The 15,000-nt window shown below is 33.9% G+C and overlaps 1 protein-coding gene across 1 annotated transcript in view; it reads left to right on the top strand.

Annotated features, from left to right (window-relative positions):
* LOC137616964 (serine protease inhibitor 88Ea-like) overlaps positions 1-12,330 on the top strand; it is a 17,492-nt gene extending 5,162 nt beyond the window's left edge. The window contains exons 2-6 of the mRNA XM_068346834.1: positions 5,453-5,809; positions 6,465-6,591; positions 7,270-7,513; positions 8,071-8,309; positions 10,997-12,330. Coding sequence (XP_068202935.1) covers positions 5,457-5,809; positions 6,465-6,591; positions 7,270-7,513; positions 8,071-8,309; positions 10,997-11,299 — 1,266 coding nt within the window. The 5' untranslated portion in view covers positions 5,453-5,456 and the 3' untranslated portion in view covers positions 11,300-12,330. The remainder of the gene's footprint in view (positions 1-5,452; positions 5,810-6,464; positions 6,592-7,269; positions 7,514-8,070; positions 8,310-10,996) is intronic.
* Positions 12,331-15,000: the final 2,670 nt, after the last annotated feature.

Raw genomic sequence — 15,000 nt, 5'->3', positions numbered from 1 at the left:
TCTTTCTATTCCACGATGCAAAGTTAGATAAAATATCTACTTACAGAAATGTCGTAGGAATCCCTGTCAAACATTCACTATTTTTTCTCAGTCACAGAGTCTGAGCTCTAGCAGTTACAAGAATTAGAATTTCTGTGATATCGCTTTAACTGAAACATATTTTTCTTAGCTTGAGCCATACTTCATTAAGATTGCTCCAATTAATTTAAGAAAATAACATCTGGATGTGATTTGTATTGCACAATAAGGAATAATAATAATAAAAAAAAAGCCGATACAATAACAGTGGTCTTCGACAAAGAAAGTAGATATTCTTACTATGAGACTGAATATATTAATAGGTTTCTTCTAAAAAAGACACCCAACTGGTCTTGTGATGTATAAAAACTAAGTCATTATGTAACACTAAAGCAATTGAATTGACTTATAATTACAGCTTTATCATACTAAATATGTAGATAACCAACCAAACGAATCAAACACTGGTTTATGACATTAGAATCAAATAAACACTTTAGACGAGTAACAAACTACAGTTAGACTAACCTTTTGACCTTATTTACGGAATAAGGTCAACAATAGAAAAATCCAAATGGACCAGTTTCAGACTTAAAACCGAGATTGATCCAGTTATATTGTAGACTCCTCGACCTAGTTTTTTTTTCTTAGGAATTTTCTATTTTTGTTTTTCATCTCCTTAGAAGCAACTGGTTTCCTGAGCTCCTAAAGATAAGCAAAAGCTCTCTTGGGTAGGCCAACCATATTGAAACTAACAAAAGAAAAAGAAAATAACAGCCTCACATCTATATTTGTATTGGGTATTATAGAGGAGTTAGGATGTCCCATACAAATTTCATGTTGTCTTCACTACCTATTTTTACTTATCTTATATAAGTAAATTTCAATAACTTTCTACGCGTATTCGTAATCGGGTATTTAATATTTAGCTTCAAATACAAATAGACATAATTTTCATAGAAGATAACTGGTGCATATCTATAGATCGATCATAATCTAATTCAAAAAATAAAGATCTGAATTATTCCCCCTTCCTTCCTTCCTCTCTAACGTCAACCGGTCTATTTCATCCTAATATTCTTCGAAGTCAAATGTTACAGGAGTCACCAGTGGAATTGCATTTTCATTTTCCTACTTCCAGACTCGCGTCTTCATGTGATAATCTTGTCACTAATACACGTGACTTTCATTCATTTAGACGTTGAGCCACAAAGTGTTTCATTTTGAATTTACTCTGCCTCGGAAGTAAAGACTCAAGAGGAAACTCCTTTAGGATAACTGCAATTACCCTTTGTAGGATTCGAACCTATACATCAGAATCAAAACATAACCTGACATTGGATTAAAACCATTTGCTTATCGAAACAATTGTCTATGCTCTATGCATTCCAAACACACTCTGAAAGCTGGTAGTGAGAGAAAGAATATTCATGTTCGGGGTCGTAGTTTCGGAGAAATTCTAATGATGCGTTTTGATCATAGTTGCAGTTTAATTCTATATTGTGATTTCTTTAGCTAGCTTTACAGTCACTATAACGAAAATTGAATCTTGTTATATTTTGAAGAAAGTTTTACCCATTGTCCCAGTCACCCTTGATTCCTTAGATAAGAGATAAACTAGATCTGGTTTCGATGGCAATTGTTAGTTTTCATTGCTTGTGGGATCGCTTAATCTCATTGCTAAATACAAACTATTATTTGATGTAATCTAATTATAGAGTAGCCTATATCAAGAACCTAAATACACAGCCATTAGCTGACACACACACACATATATATACATCTATATATATATATATATATATATATATATATATATATATATATATATATATATATATATATATATATACATGTTAATATCAACAAATTATTGGTATGAGAGCAGATGAAATTAGCAAATGCATTTAAGAAATAAACCTACCTATCAAATGCAGGGGAAACATGGAAAATACATCCAAGACCCCTCACCCCACATGATGATATGGTAAACGAAGCAGAACCAAAAAAGTTGCTTACATGAAAATAAAGTTCGGGTTCAAGGTCAACGCAAACCTAAACAAATATCTTCAGGTTTAATAGAAAGTTCACAAACTGGTTGTGCTTCTCTCTCTCTCTCTCTCTCTCTCTCTCTCTCTCTCTCTCTCTCTCTCTCTCTCTCTCTCTCTCTCTCTCTCTGCTCTAGTTCTTCGATGAAGTCGAGAGAAATCCAGATTAGGGAATCCCGAATCATCTCAAGTATTCTGATGTGTTTTTAACTAGAGGGATTTTATAGAATATTAGACTATGGTTTCATCAAATTACTATCTCTCTCTCTTTCTCTCTCACTAACTAACTAACGAACCAACTAACTAATTAACTAACTAACTAACTAACTATATATATATATATATATATATATATATATATATATATATATATATATCTGGAACTGACCTTACTAAGAGAAACAGTACTTAGTTATTCATTCTAGCACAGGTGTATATACTGTATAAATATATATATATATATATATATATATATATATATATATATATATATATACATATATACTGTATATATACATATACACAGTATATATACATACATATATATATATATATATATATATATATATATATATATATTTTTATACAGTATATATATATATATATATATATATATATATATATTTATACAGTATATATATATATATATATATATATATAAATATATATATATATATATATATATATATATATATATATATATATATATATATATATATATATATATAGAGTGTGTGAAAATAATACAACATATTTTTAATTTTTCGGTTTTGGCACATACAACCTGACTACCACATGTCCGTTGTTTAATTTCCGGGCGTATACAGATGAGCAAAAGAGCTTTCTTTACTAAAGGTCAAGTTCTGGATCTAGGGAAAAAACTGGTTTCCAATGCGGATGAAGGGCGGCTCTCTCTCTCTCTCTCTCTCTCTCTCTCTCTCTCTCTCTCTCTCTCTCTCTCTCTCTCTCTCTCTCTGCCGAATTCTTTGCCACATCTTCGTGTCAGACCAGTCAACCTTCCCTCATCTCACACATATAGGTACACTGTTTTTACGCAATTCAATACAAACTCACCAATTATTTTGATCTCATGCAGAAGTGGTCATGTTTTCTGCAGTCTTACCAGGCAAGTTCCACTGGGTTCAACTGGGTTTTTATTAACATATGCGTTTTATCTAAAGTACTTACTGTAGTGGGACACAGTCATAGCGGAATGAGAACGAGACGAGTATTTGTCCCCCAAACAAAAAATAAGAAGACTTACACCTGAATTACACAGATACACAAACGTATTATTATTATTATTATTATTATTATTATTATTATTATTATTACTAAGTAAGCTACAGCTTTAGTTGGAAAAGCAGTATGCTATAAGCCCAAAGGCTGCAACAGAGAAAAATAGCCCAGTGAGGAAAGTAAGCAAGAAAATAAACAAGGTACAAGAGAAGTAATGAACAAGTGAAATGAAATATTTTAAGAACAGTAAAAACATTGAAAAAAATCTTTAATATGTAAACTATGGATCTTCAAAAAATAAAACAAGAGCAAGAGAAATAAGATAAAATAGCGTGCCCTTCTACTAGAAAAGCTGCTTACCATTGCTAAAGAATCTCTTCTACCCTCAACAAGAAGAAAGCAGCCACTGAACAATTACAGTTCAGCAGTTACCCCCTTGAGCGAAGAAGAATTGTTTGGTAATCTTAGTGTTGTCGGGTGTATGAGAACAGAGTAGAATGTGGAAAGAATACGCCTATCTATTCGACGTATGTGTAGGCAAAGGTAAAATTATCCGTAACCAGAGAGAGGGAATCAATGAAGAACTGTGGTCAGTCAATTGGTGGCTGATGCCCTGGCCAACCTACTATATATATATATATATATATATATATATATATATATATATATATATATATATATATATATATAATACACAGTATATATATATATATATATATATATATATATGTGTGTGTGTTTGTGTGTACTTGGACATACACGTGTATATATATATATATATATATATATATATATATATATATATATATATATATATATACATTTATATATATAAATATATTTTTTTATAAATATAAATATATTTATATATATACATACATATATATATACACACATATGTATATATATATATATATATATATATATATATATATATATATATATATATATACACATATAATTCTCCATCATCAAGATGTTTACCCTAAGAAAATTATAGCACAACCGAGATTGCTACAATTATCCCTATTGCAGCTGAATTAAAACAAACCTCAGATTCAGTAAAACTTCTCCAGCAACAGAAGTTTTCAGACATCTACGCAAAAAGTTCTTATCAGCAGCCCATCAAATCTCTCAACCTATAGTTTGATATTCACCCATATTCTACACTTGCTCTTGCGGTTCCTGAAGATTAAGGCCCTTCCTCTCCAAATCGTTTTTTTACCATATATCTAACCGTTTCTCCACTTACCCATGACCCACTTAGTGGGTCCTGCACTTACCTTTCCACCTGCCTCTGTCTCCATCTCTGAATTATAAGCTGCTTTAGTTACAAACATATAAACTGCTTTAGTTCCCATAAGACTGAACCCCTCCAGAATATTCTAATCCATTTTCTCATCTGTGATAACCTATCTACTACTTCAACACATCTCGTCCTATCAATTCTTCTTTCATCTCTCATACTTCTCAAACAGGTGATCTCATGAGCTTCATCCATTTTATCCTTCGCATTCAACATCCACAATTTGCTTCCATAATGGAGAGTTGGATTGAAAGTTCATTCATACATACTCCTCCTAGCTTCCACAGACAATTAAATAATTTTACAATCTTCTGCACCCACCTTGTTACTTCTCTTCTCCTGTTCTGTGACTTACTATTCATGCTCTTCCTTTTTTCATCTCTCTGATATATATTCATCCTATTTACCTAACTCTTACTCTCTTTTACATTCAGTCTACTCTTGCAAACTTTTTCGAAGTCTTTTGCCAACTTCTATAGTTTCTCTTTACTGTTACCAGTTTGGAAAGTTTCATCTACAAATACCAATTACTCTGCATCCCATTCCTAACTCATTTCCTTACCTAACAACACATATTTCTTTGGCTTCTTTTACCCCTCCATCCAAGAGGACAATGAACATTCCTGAAATCATAACACAAACTTTAAATTGCTCTCAACAATCTATCATCAGATCATACAATCTCAAGTCCTTCCACAACGCTTCTCACACTTTTTGTGTAGCTAGACATAATTTCATAGTACTAAAAATTGCTTCAATTACTAAATTTAAAAAAAAAAAACTTATCAGTTTTTCACAAACTAAGGTCATAACTTGAGTAGCAAAATTCTTTATTTTTCAGAACCATGAGGCTAAGAGTATCTCTACCACCGTCAATCCTAGCACTCATCACTGCCCTTGCAGGATTATGTTTAACGACCGCAGATGCCCAGTGCCTCTCCCCAAAGGACGACTTATCTACAATACCCAAATACCATGACATAACAGGGATGATCAACTTTGACATAAACCTCTTCAGGGATATCTACTCGCACTCAGATAAACATGCCAATGTCTTCATCTCACCTTACAGCATCTGGTCTTCCCTTCTTCTTGCCTATCTTGGCTCAGCGGGAAATACGAGGGCTCAAATGGAGGCAGTTCTTGGAATTACAGACAAGATAGCCACCCTGAAGACGTGGAGGGTCTTGGAGCTCATGTAAGTGAAGAATTAACCATCGTTCTATGTAGATTGTAGACAAGAAAAAGGAAGAATAGATAATGTGAACAATTTCTGGCTCTCTGTGAGAAATGCAAGCAAGAAAGTTATAAAAAGAGTGAAAAATAAATTACCTCTGAGTGATTAGGAGGTAAATAATAAATTAGGGCGAATACTTCCCAGGTCTTAGTGTAAGATAGAAGTAAATGAATTCCAAAATAAGAGAACAACTTTTCAGGCGTGGGGAAAAATAAGGTTAAGAGAAAGTAGTGAGTTAGGTAAAGGAAATATAAAAAGCAATAAAGATAATATAAATGTAGGAATAGTTTCCAAGTTTAGAATACAACATATTCGAGTGAGTTCGGCGGAACCGTGTCCTTGATCAGTGTTCGAGTTTTGTTCGCCAATTTCCTCTGTAACCATTTTTATATTCGCAGCACCTTTCTGTTGTCAGCACAGTGTGTTTCTTTTTATAATGTACGAGTGTTTCAGTCTGTGTAAGCTTTAACCACTTAAAAATCTCTTGCTTATCTCAAACGAACAGGGGAACATTAGACTTAATAACAATGGATTTCTTTATCCTTATTCATGTTGGAGTATTCAAAGGTAAGGTAATTTGCTTTCAATTTAGTTCAGAGATGTATGATATTTACAGGTACAAGAAGAGAGATGTCCGGCTGTTCGCCTTTGCAAACAGGGCCTTCATAGACGACCAAATTGTCCTCAGACCCTGCGTCGCCAATCTGCTCCAGAATGAATTGGAGATTGTAGATTTCTCTGAGGTGAGAAGGATCTGTTACTATTATCTTTCTTAATTGTTTGATAAATGTCTCAAGATATTTAGTTTTTATTTCTTAACATGAATAAATTACTTATTTTTTAAAAGATATAATTATTCTAATCTCTCTATTCCAATTTCTTTAGTGATATAGACATTGCTTATTTCTTGAAATTTTCCTCAAATAACTTTTATGTCTTGGATTTTTTTAGGACTTTTATTTCAAAGATTTTTTCCAATAGAACGAAAATAAATCATGTAAAGTCATATAAAGTCCCCAAAATTAATCTTTAGTATGATAATGAAAGGATCATAGAACAAATTATCAGTATTTTTATATTTTCACATTTTCTACAGGATAGACATCATTTTTCAGTATTCTGGCAACACAAGGTGCTTTAGTAAGAATTCAGATAAATTTGAAATTGAATCCCATAAGCCATATATATGCATATACTATATATATATATCTATATATATATATATATATATATATATATATATATATATATATATATATATATATATATATATATATATATGTGTGTGTGTGTGTGTGTGTGAGTGTATACTGTAGATATATATGCACAAATATATCATTATCTTATGTATAATTTACACACCAATATTCATATAATTTGCACTTTTGACTTTGCCAATTTTCCCAATATTTTTCCCCCAGACTTTCGAAGCATCCAAGAAGATCAACAATTACATCCACGAGAAGACCTACGGCGTGCTCTCCAACGTGGTCCAGCCGAGCACCTTGCACAGAGCCGTGTCACTGCTGGTGAATGCAGCCATTTTCAAGGGCAAGTGGCACATGCAGTTCTCGCCTAAAGACACCCGGATGGTCCAGTTCTACGATTCGCCGGAATATTCCGCCTTCATTCCTATGATGTCGTTACGAGAGACCCTCCGATACGGTAAGGATTTTGGGGACTACCATGAAGTCTTTGGCAGTGTCACGTCACATTTTCATTATGGGTAGAGGCCATTTTGGAATAAAAGAGCTAGGGTGTGAGTGTCATGGCATTTACTTCTTGAAGTACTACGTTACAGGTTAAGATTTACGATCATTTTTTTTTCTAAATTGGTTAGAAAAGGAAAGTAATTAAAATGCAAAATCAAAGAAGAAATGAATGTATATATTTTTCAGAAAAATAAAGGAACCAGAAATGGGATTAAAGTGTAATCATGGACAAAGAAATCGATTTTTTTTTATTTTAGGAACCACAAGAATTCAGGGTACCTTTGAAATTAAAATTTTGGACTCCTTTTGTGGTAATTATTTTTTAGAAGAGTTACGGTAGGTCTGGATATGATAGGAAGTGCAATTATAGAGATTATTTTTTTTTTTTTTGTATAAAAATCTGACAACATACTATAGAAAGTGGTCGAGGTTTCCTTACCAAAGATGATTTTGTGCAAAAAGGAATCAGCAACTCACTTTATATCTAAATTAACCAAATGCTACTTCCAGGCAAGTCTCTAGAACTTCAAGCAGAAATTCTGGAACTACCTTACTCAGATGGTCACACCTCCATGTACCTCCTTCTTCCTGCTCTGGATATGAGTCCCGACTTGGGTCTGGCTTCCCTCATCTTCCGCTTGAGATCCCAGAGTCTCCAGGCGTCTCTCAAGAACATCTGGCATCGCCAAGTCAATGTCACGTTGCCCAGGATCAAATTCAGAAACACCATCGGAAATGGGTTGAGAGACGTAAGTGATAATATGTTACTGGCAGTGTTACCTATTATAATTTAGGGACTTCTTTCCTTAGAAGTCACAAGTTAACATTTTGTTCCACAAATGTTTGACATTTACAGTAGTGTGATGACTCATTTATATTTTTCCTCTGTACTGTTTATATACACATGCATACATACATATATAGAGGTACATAAATACAGATATACATATATATATATATATATATATATATACACACATATATATATATGTATATATATATATATATATATATATATATATATATATATAATGTGGGTGATTGTGCGTGTATCTGTCTATGTGTGGACAAAATCATGCAAACAACAAACGCTCTGATATGTCTAAGCAGTATTTAGGATTTCTTTTTAGTGGTAGATACACTGTCCCTTAATCTTATAATAGAGATTAAGAATATTATATAAGAAGGGAGGAAGCCAATAGTTCTTAATTTTATTCTTTTTTGATTATAGTAGTGATGGGGATGACGATCTGACTATTCACAAAAGTAGCATTGATTATGAATAGATGCAACACTTGACTCGATCATTGCTGAGTAGGAGTTTTAAGCAATGAAACTTAACACACCACAAATAAGAGTTTAACTAATAGTGAAAAGAAAGGACATTGACAGAACACCATCCAAAACCCTCTCAATATAAAGGTCAACAAGTCTCACACAAAACTGGATGGGCTGTGAAGGTCAAAAATTAATGCAATAAATTGAAAAAAGGATCAGTTTCAAGCACTGAGGCTGTTATGATATTTGAATCGTTACCGGCTCTTAAACAAAAAGGATTCAACAACAGAAAATAAAAATTGGGAAATGAATATAAAAAGAAACATTCACCCACAAAAAAACAAGACATTTATCCACAATCTTGTTTATAAAGAAAATTGATGTTGCAGCTCCTTTACTTTCAATGACTAAAATTGATTCAGGATATTGATAAATAGGGGAAACAGTCTAGAAAGTAGAGCAATAAAGTATCTAAATTTAGATTTGGCAAGTTATCTTCAGTTGCTGAAATATTAATACAAGGGTTTTAGGCTTGAAAACAACGTAGTAGCTGTTTCACTTAGTCTCTGACATGAGAAAAGTTTCGAGCTACTGTAGGTGCTTGTCCTTTGAAGGGGCGATTCCCGTTAGAACCTAATCCTTTCAGACTTCCTGTTTAGTTAACGGTCTTTTTTCCTATCTCGTCCCTATCTCTTTCCTCTCAGCTTAAATACCCGTGCGTTGGTAGGGCTAATTATGGCATTGCCATTTAAGGAGGTTTTTGATATCCTGTATCGTGGTTAGTTTTCTTTAAAGCACTCACTTTGGTCATGGCATAGAAGTTTCTAGATCAAGTTTTCTGGTTCAATGTGGTTCCGATGTAATGCTTTATAGCAAAGGCATTGCATGTGGAAGCGGAGAAGTGACGCTTCCAAAAAAGTAAAGGATTTTCATCGAAGCTCGGTCTGTTCTCGAAATGCTGCTGACAATAATTACGATGATGATATCTTTGATCAAGCACTAGCTGGATTTCTCCTCTTAGAAAAGAGATACGGTTTTCATATTGACATGCAGTATATTTCTTTCAATATTATTGCGTCTATCCATGACAGATTTCTAGACATAAAGGAGAATTGGAGCAGTTTTCATTTCACTTCTCGTATGGAAATTTTACAAAGAATTCTAAAAGGAATTGTTAAACTTATATTTGTGTGATTATCTTCATTGTAAAAGTGATAGTCAGGGAAGGAGTGAAAGCTATATATTGGAAAACTTTAATCTTTTTTCACATAAGCAAGTTTGAAAAAAATAGGGTATGAAGGGCTTACTTGATGCAAAAACTCAAAAACTTTGGAAAAAAATAAGAATATAGAAACAGTCAAATAGTATAAGAATAACCAGGTACAAAATCATAGTCAGCTTAGTAAACAAATGAATAAAAGAAAAAAACATTAAATGTCAACTGATGAGATACCTCCGTTGAATGGATGGTATCATGATTTAACCACATTTTCATACACACACATACATAAAGATTTTACAGACATAACGTTCAATTTGCTGGGAAAACATGGGAAGTAAACAATGGTTCTTTGTCATTTTGGATGAAAAGGATATAAGAAAGACATGAGATGAATAAGAAATTAGGAATTAGGATGTTCAGGAACACATGATAAAAGCTGAAGCACAGTCCGAGGTTTCTGCTTAGTTTAATGATTCGTAAATATGTTATGGAATAGGGTATACTAACAATCAACCATTGTAGTTAATTGCGTCATACCTTGTGAACAGCTGGAAGATATAAGAATTTAGATACTGCATTTCCAAGTCAGTTTAAACAAAGACAAAAGATCATTTTCCTTTTAAAGTTAGAATCAGTGTATGTAAATTTCCACAGTTTAATCTTATTAAATGTTTAACAGTTTAATATTGATTTATCATCTAACATAGCTCGTCAATTCATTATTTTGTCCATAATCGAATGTGGCAACAAATTTAAGGTTATATTGTTTATACAGCCGTTCATTTATCTATATAACTCTGTGACCCTATAGTTTTAATATTGGATATATCTGAAACAGATTCATCCCATGATTAGTATATTTTCTTTATTAATTACTCTTCCATTTTCCAATTTCCTTGCAACAATCAACATCTCTCAGAACCTTTCTCATTGCAGTCACTCGTTCGTCTGGGCATGAAGGACTTGTTCACTAACTTAGCGGACTTAAGAGTATTAGCACCGTCGAGCGGGCTCACTGTCAGCAACAGCATCCACGAAGCCAGCATAGAAGTGGACGAGGAGGGCACTGTGGCTTCCGCGACTACTGTCTTCGTCGTAACTTCAAAGACCAATCCTCCTCCTCCTGTTGTTTTCACGTGCAACAGGCCGTTCCTCTTTCTGATTTGCGATAAACATTCAAATAACATTCTCTTCATGGGGGCATACCGAAATGCCACACATGACCTGATGGTCTTGTAAAAAAGGAGAAGGAAATGAAGCGAGATACTGGAATGGTAGTTAAGGAGTATTTATCTTTTCTATTCATCATCGGCAACTTCATAGTGGGTATTCCATTCAACAGAGGGCATGGGATTGCCACACACCACTTAATATCACGGTAGAAAAGTCAGGGAAGAAGCTAATAGGCGAAACCTCGGGAAAAAGTATAAGTTCTTCCACTTCAACCACTTGGACAACTGTTAGGGGAGATAATTTTTTCTTGGACTTTGCCAATAGCCAGTTCTTGAAACTGCTAGTAAAGACGTTTCAGTTTTCGCTTCATCAACAAGTGTTCAGGAGATAGTCTCTACTCGGATACATAGAAGAATATAATCCAGTGGTATCTTGGCAAAACTGTTCCGTTAGTGAAAAATATCAAAACTAAATGAAACTTTTGTAGGTTCTTCCTCAAAGTATTCTCTTCAAAAGTGGCTATCTTTGAAATGTGACCTATATCATTTACAAGTAAATGAACGAACAGAAAGTAACCAGAACTTCTGTCTCTGGAGTCTGAGGCTCCTTCAAGGTTCTGGTATTTGTGATAACAAATGGAGGAGGTGCTATGGCCTAAGGTCCCGGGTTTAGATGGCATAAGTTGAGCACACCTTATGAGTGGTAGGCTGTTGCTCGATGGAGTCATGTCATGGATTATAAAAGGAAATCAAGATTAAACTACCGTAGAAACCAACTATCTCCGTCCCTTCGTTATCACCAAGCACTCAGGATGTACTTTTTTATGGGTCCTCCAAAGCCTTACCAGATGGATAAAAAACAAAAAATAATTTATATAGTAGGTTTAGAGTTTTATGTAGTTTCAGGAGGATTTTTGAATTATAAATATGATTATTTTCATCTGCTGGGTTTAACCGCAGAAGACTAAAGAACAGTTTAAGAAATATCTACTGGAACCATTTTCACAATAAATAGTGAATGTATAAAGATATTGATATTGTATCCGGTAAGGATTTTAATGCTTCTTTACATACTAATGGTAGGTTTAATTATTTATTAAATTATTAAATAAAGCTTTGTTTGTTCATTTCCCTCTTTACCCAATGCTTCCGCTCCTGGAGAATGTTAGAATAACAAAATATTGTCATCGTAACCTTCCATATGATTATTTTTCATGAAAAGGTAAAATTTTTCGTTTCGTTTCCTTGTGTGGAGCAGAGCAGGTGCTACAAGGCTGAGAGAGAGAGAGAGAGAGAGAGAGAGAGAGAGAGAGAGAGAGAGAGAGAGACCAGCTAGCTGGTTGGTAGAATGAAAGAAATCTAAAAGTTTTGTAAAATTTCTTCTAGAATTATCATCAAAGATTGTAGTTACTTTTGTAGAGCAATTAAAATACGACGATGAACTGATGAGCAGCGAAAAATGAATTGTATTCATGAATGTGGCTTGGCTCAATATAGGATGAAGGTTATGAGCATAATGCATAAACATAGCTTATGATGCTCTCTTAATTACATTTGCTCGTACACCATCCAGTTTTTAGTCCTAATACATACGCTATAATAATAAGCCTTATTAGAATTTCTTTGATTTTCAAAATCCCATGTCATGTGTGCTGATATTCGTTTGTTATTATTTATAACATTGTGAATATACTCTTGCTAGATTGATTCACCAGTTGTTAGAATTCAACATAAGTGGCTTTGACCATGCTGCATAGCAGGCAAAGCGGATAAAACAGTAGCTAATGCCCTCTCCAGAGGTACAGTGATAGGAGTAATCTTTAGGTCACAAAAGAGAAATGAAGTGTAAGCAACAAAGTTCTTAGTCCTGTTAACCCTAGATTATAATTGAATAAATAAAAGGGAAGTACTCATAAAAAAAGGAAGACAATAGGAGTTGCCAGAGAGAGAGAGAGAGAGAGAGAGAGAGAGAGAGAGAGAGAGAGAGAGAGAGAGAGAGAGAGAGAGAGAGAGAGAGAGAGAGTAGGCGGTGGGTGATTTGGCGAAAGAGATGATGAAAACATTAGTAATGACAAAGGACATAGACATGGATTTCCACTGACTGCCGTGATGATACCTATGAAATTGATTTGCGTGGGTGGGATGAATCTGAAGTCTAATCAGGAAAGAAAAGGGAAGAATAGATAGGACAGTTGAGGACAGAAGTCAGGGAACAATCAGACAACTACCCTTCTTTCTTGAATGTGCGACATTGTTAAGTAAAAACATGGATGTTGAAGAGCCACTGTTGTTACCTTAATCTACTTACAATCGGACTTTGAGTTTTGTTATGGTTCAACTTAATCGTCAATAATTTACTCCATGAACTATTTAGCTAGATCTCTATTAAGTGATTCAACAATCACAAGTCTATATTCAGGAGATGGAATTGACGAAACGAGATTACCATGATCTGCATATGAAGCAATATCCTTTTCTAGGCTAAACCACATATCATGCGTATATAGTATGAAAATTAATGGGGCGAGAACACTCCCCTGAGGAACACCGAATATTACGTTCCTATAGTCACTATGGTACCCATCAACAACTTCTCTTTCCTATATATTAATTAGAGATACTATAATGAAGTTAAGAAAATACCCACCTGCTCCATCTGTTTAAATTTGAAAACAAAGGCCTCATGATTAATACAGTCAAAAGTAGCACTAAAGTCAAAGGAAAACATACGAACTTCCTGACAAAATATCAAGGGATATCTTTATAGCATTAGAAATTGTGAGAGGGGCGTCAGATGCTCCAAGGCCATTGTGGAAGCCAAATTGTAAACTAGGAAAAATAAGATTACCTTCACCGTAACTATTTAGATAGTTTGTCGAAAGATATTCACAATGTTAAGATGGTATGGGAGTTATGGGAGTCGAGCGATAATCTGCAGGGCTAGAACTACTACAAACATATTAACAATTTTTCAGCAAGGGTAAAAAGAACATCTTCTTACTAATTTGAATAAAAATACAGACAGCTTGGGAGCTAAAAAATCAGCTGTCTTGATAAAAAGGGGAAAAATACCGATTGGGTCTACACGTCCATCAGCATCAAGGTCTATCAAGTGTTTTAATTTCACACGACTGACAAGCAAAACTAGTTTGTTTAGCTTTAGCACAGCAGGAGTGTAGCTTCAGGAAAACAGGAATGAGGAAGTTTGAGTTTCACATAACTCTGCTTACCGTTAAACGCATCAACCAAAAGGATTAGCTATTCAAAAAGTATAGACTTTAGGGTAGCCCACCATTCATGTTCCAGGGCTGTAACAGAAAAAGGTTTCTTTTGTGGTCAAATTGTGTTCCTTTTCAGTTGAAGCATAAATTCTCTGAGCAACAAATTCTAACTGATTATAGTTACTCCAAAGTTGAGTTACTCCTATTTTTCCAAATAAGCAAGTCTACAATTATCAATGAACCGGGGGTTGTCCTTGATCCAATGTCTTAACACACGAGAAGGAATTCATCTATAAATTTTGTTTACCAGATTTTCATTTAAAAGAACAACAGGCGCAACACTTTTGTGACCGATTCACATGCAAAAGATCACTCAAAATTTAATTCCAGTTTACTAGGACGCTTCATATACATATCTTACAGGAGTAAGAAATATCAGGGATAGGCAGATTAGTTTTAATTACTAACAAAACTAAGGCAAGATCTTACGTTAAAACTGGAAGTCTAACCTTGCTTGTTATTACTAGAATTGTGAGTAGCCTCACTA

This window comes from Palaemon carinicauda, chromosome 23 (assembly GCF_036898095.1).
Source record: "Palaemon carinicauda isolate YSFRI2023 chromosome 23, ASM3689809v2, whole genome shotgun sequence".
Lineage (NCBI taxonomy): Eukaryota > Metazoa > Arthropoda > Malacostraca > Decapoda > Palaemonidae > Palaemon > Palaemon carinicauda.
Note: the sequence above shows the minus strand (reverse complement) of the source record. Positions and strands in the feature narration are given on the sequence as shown.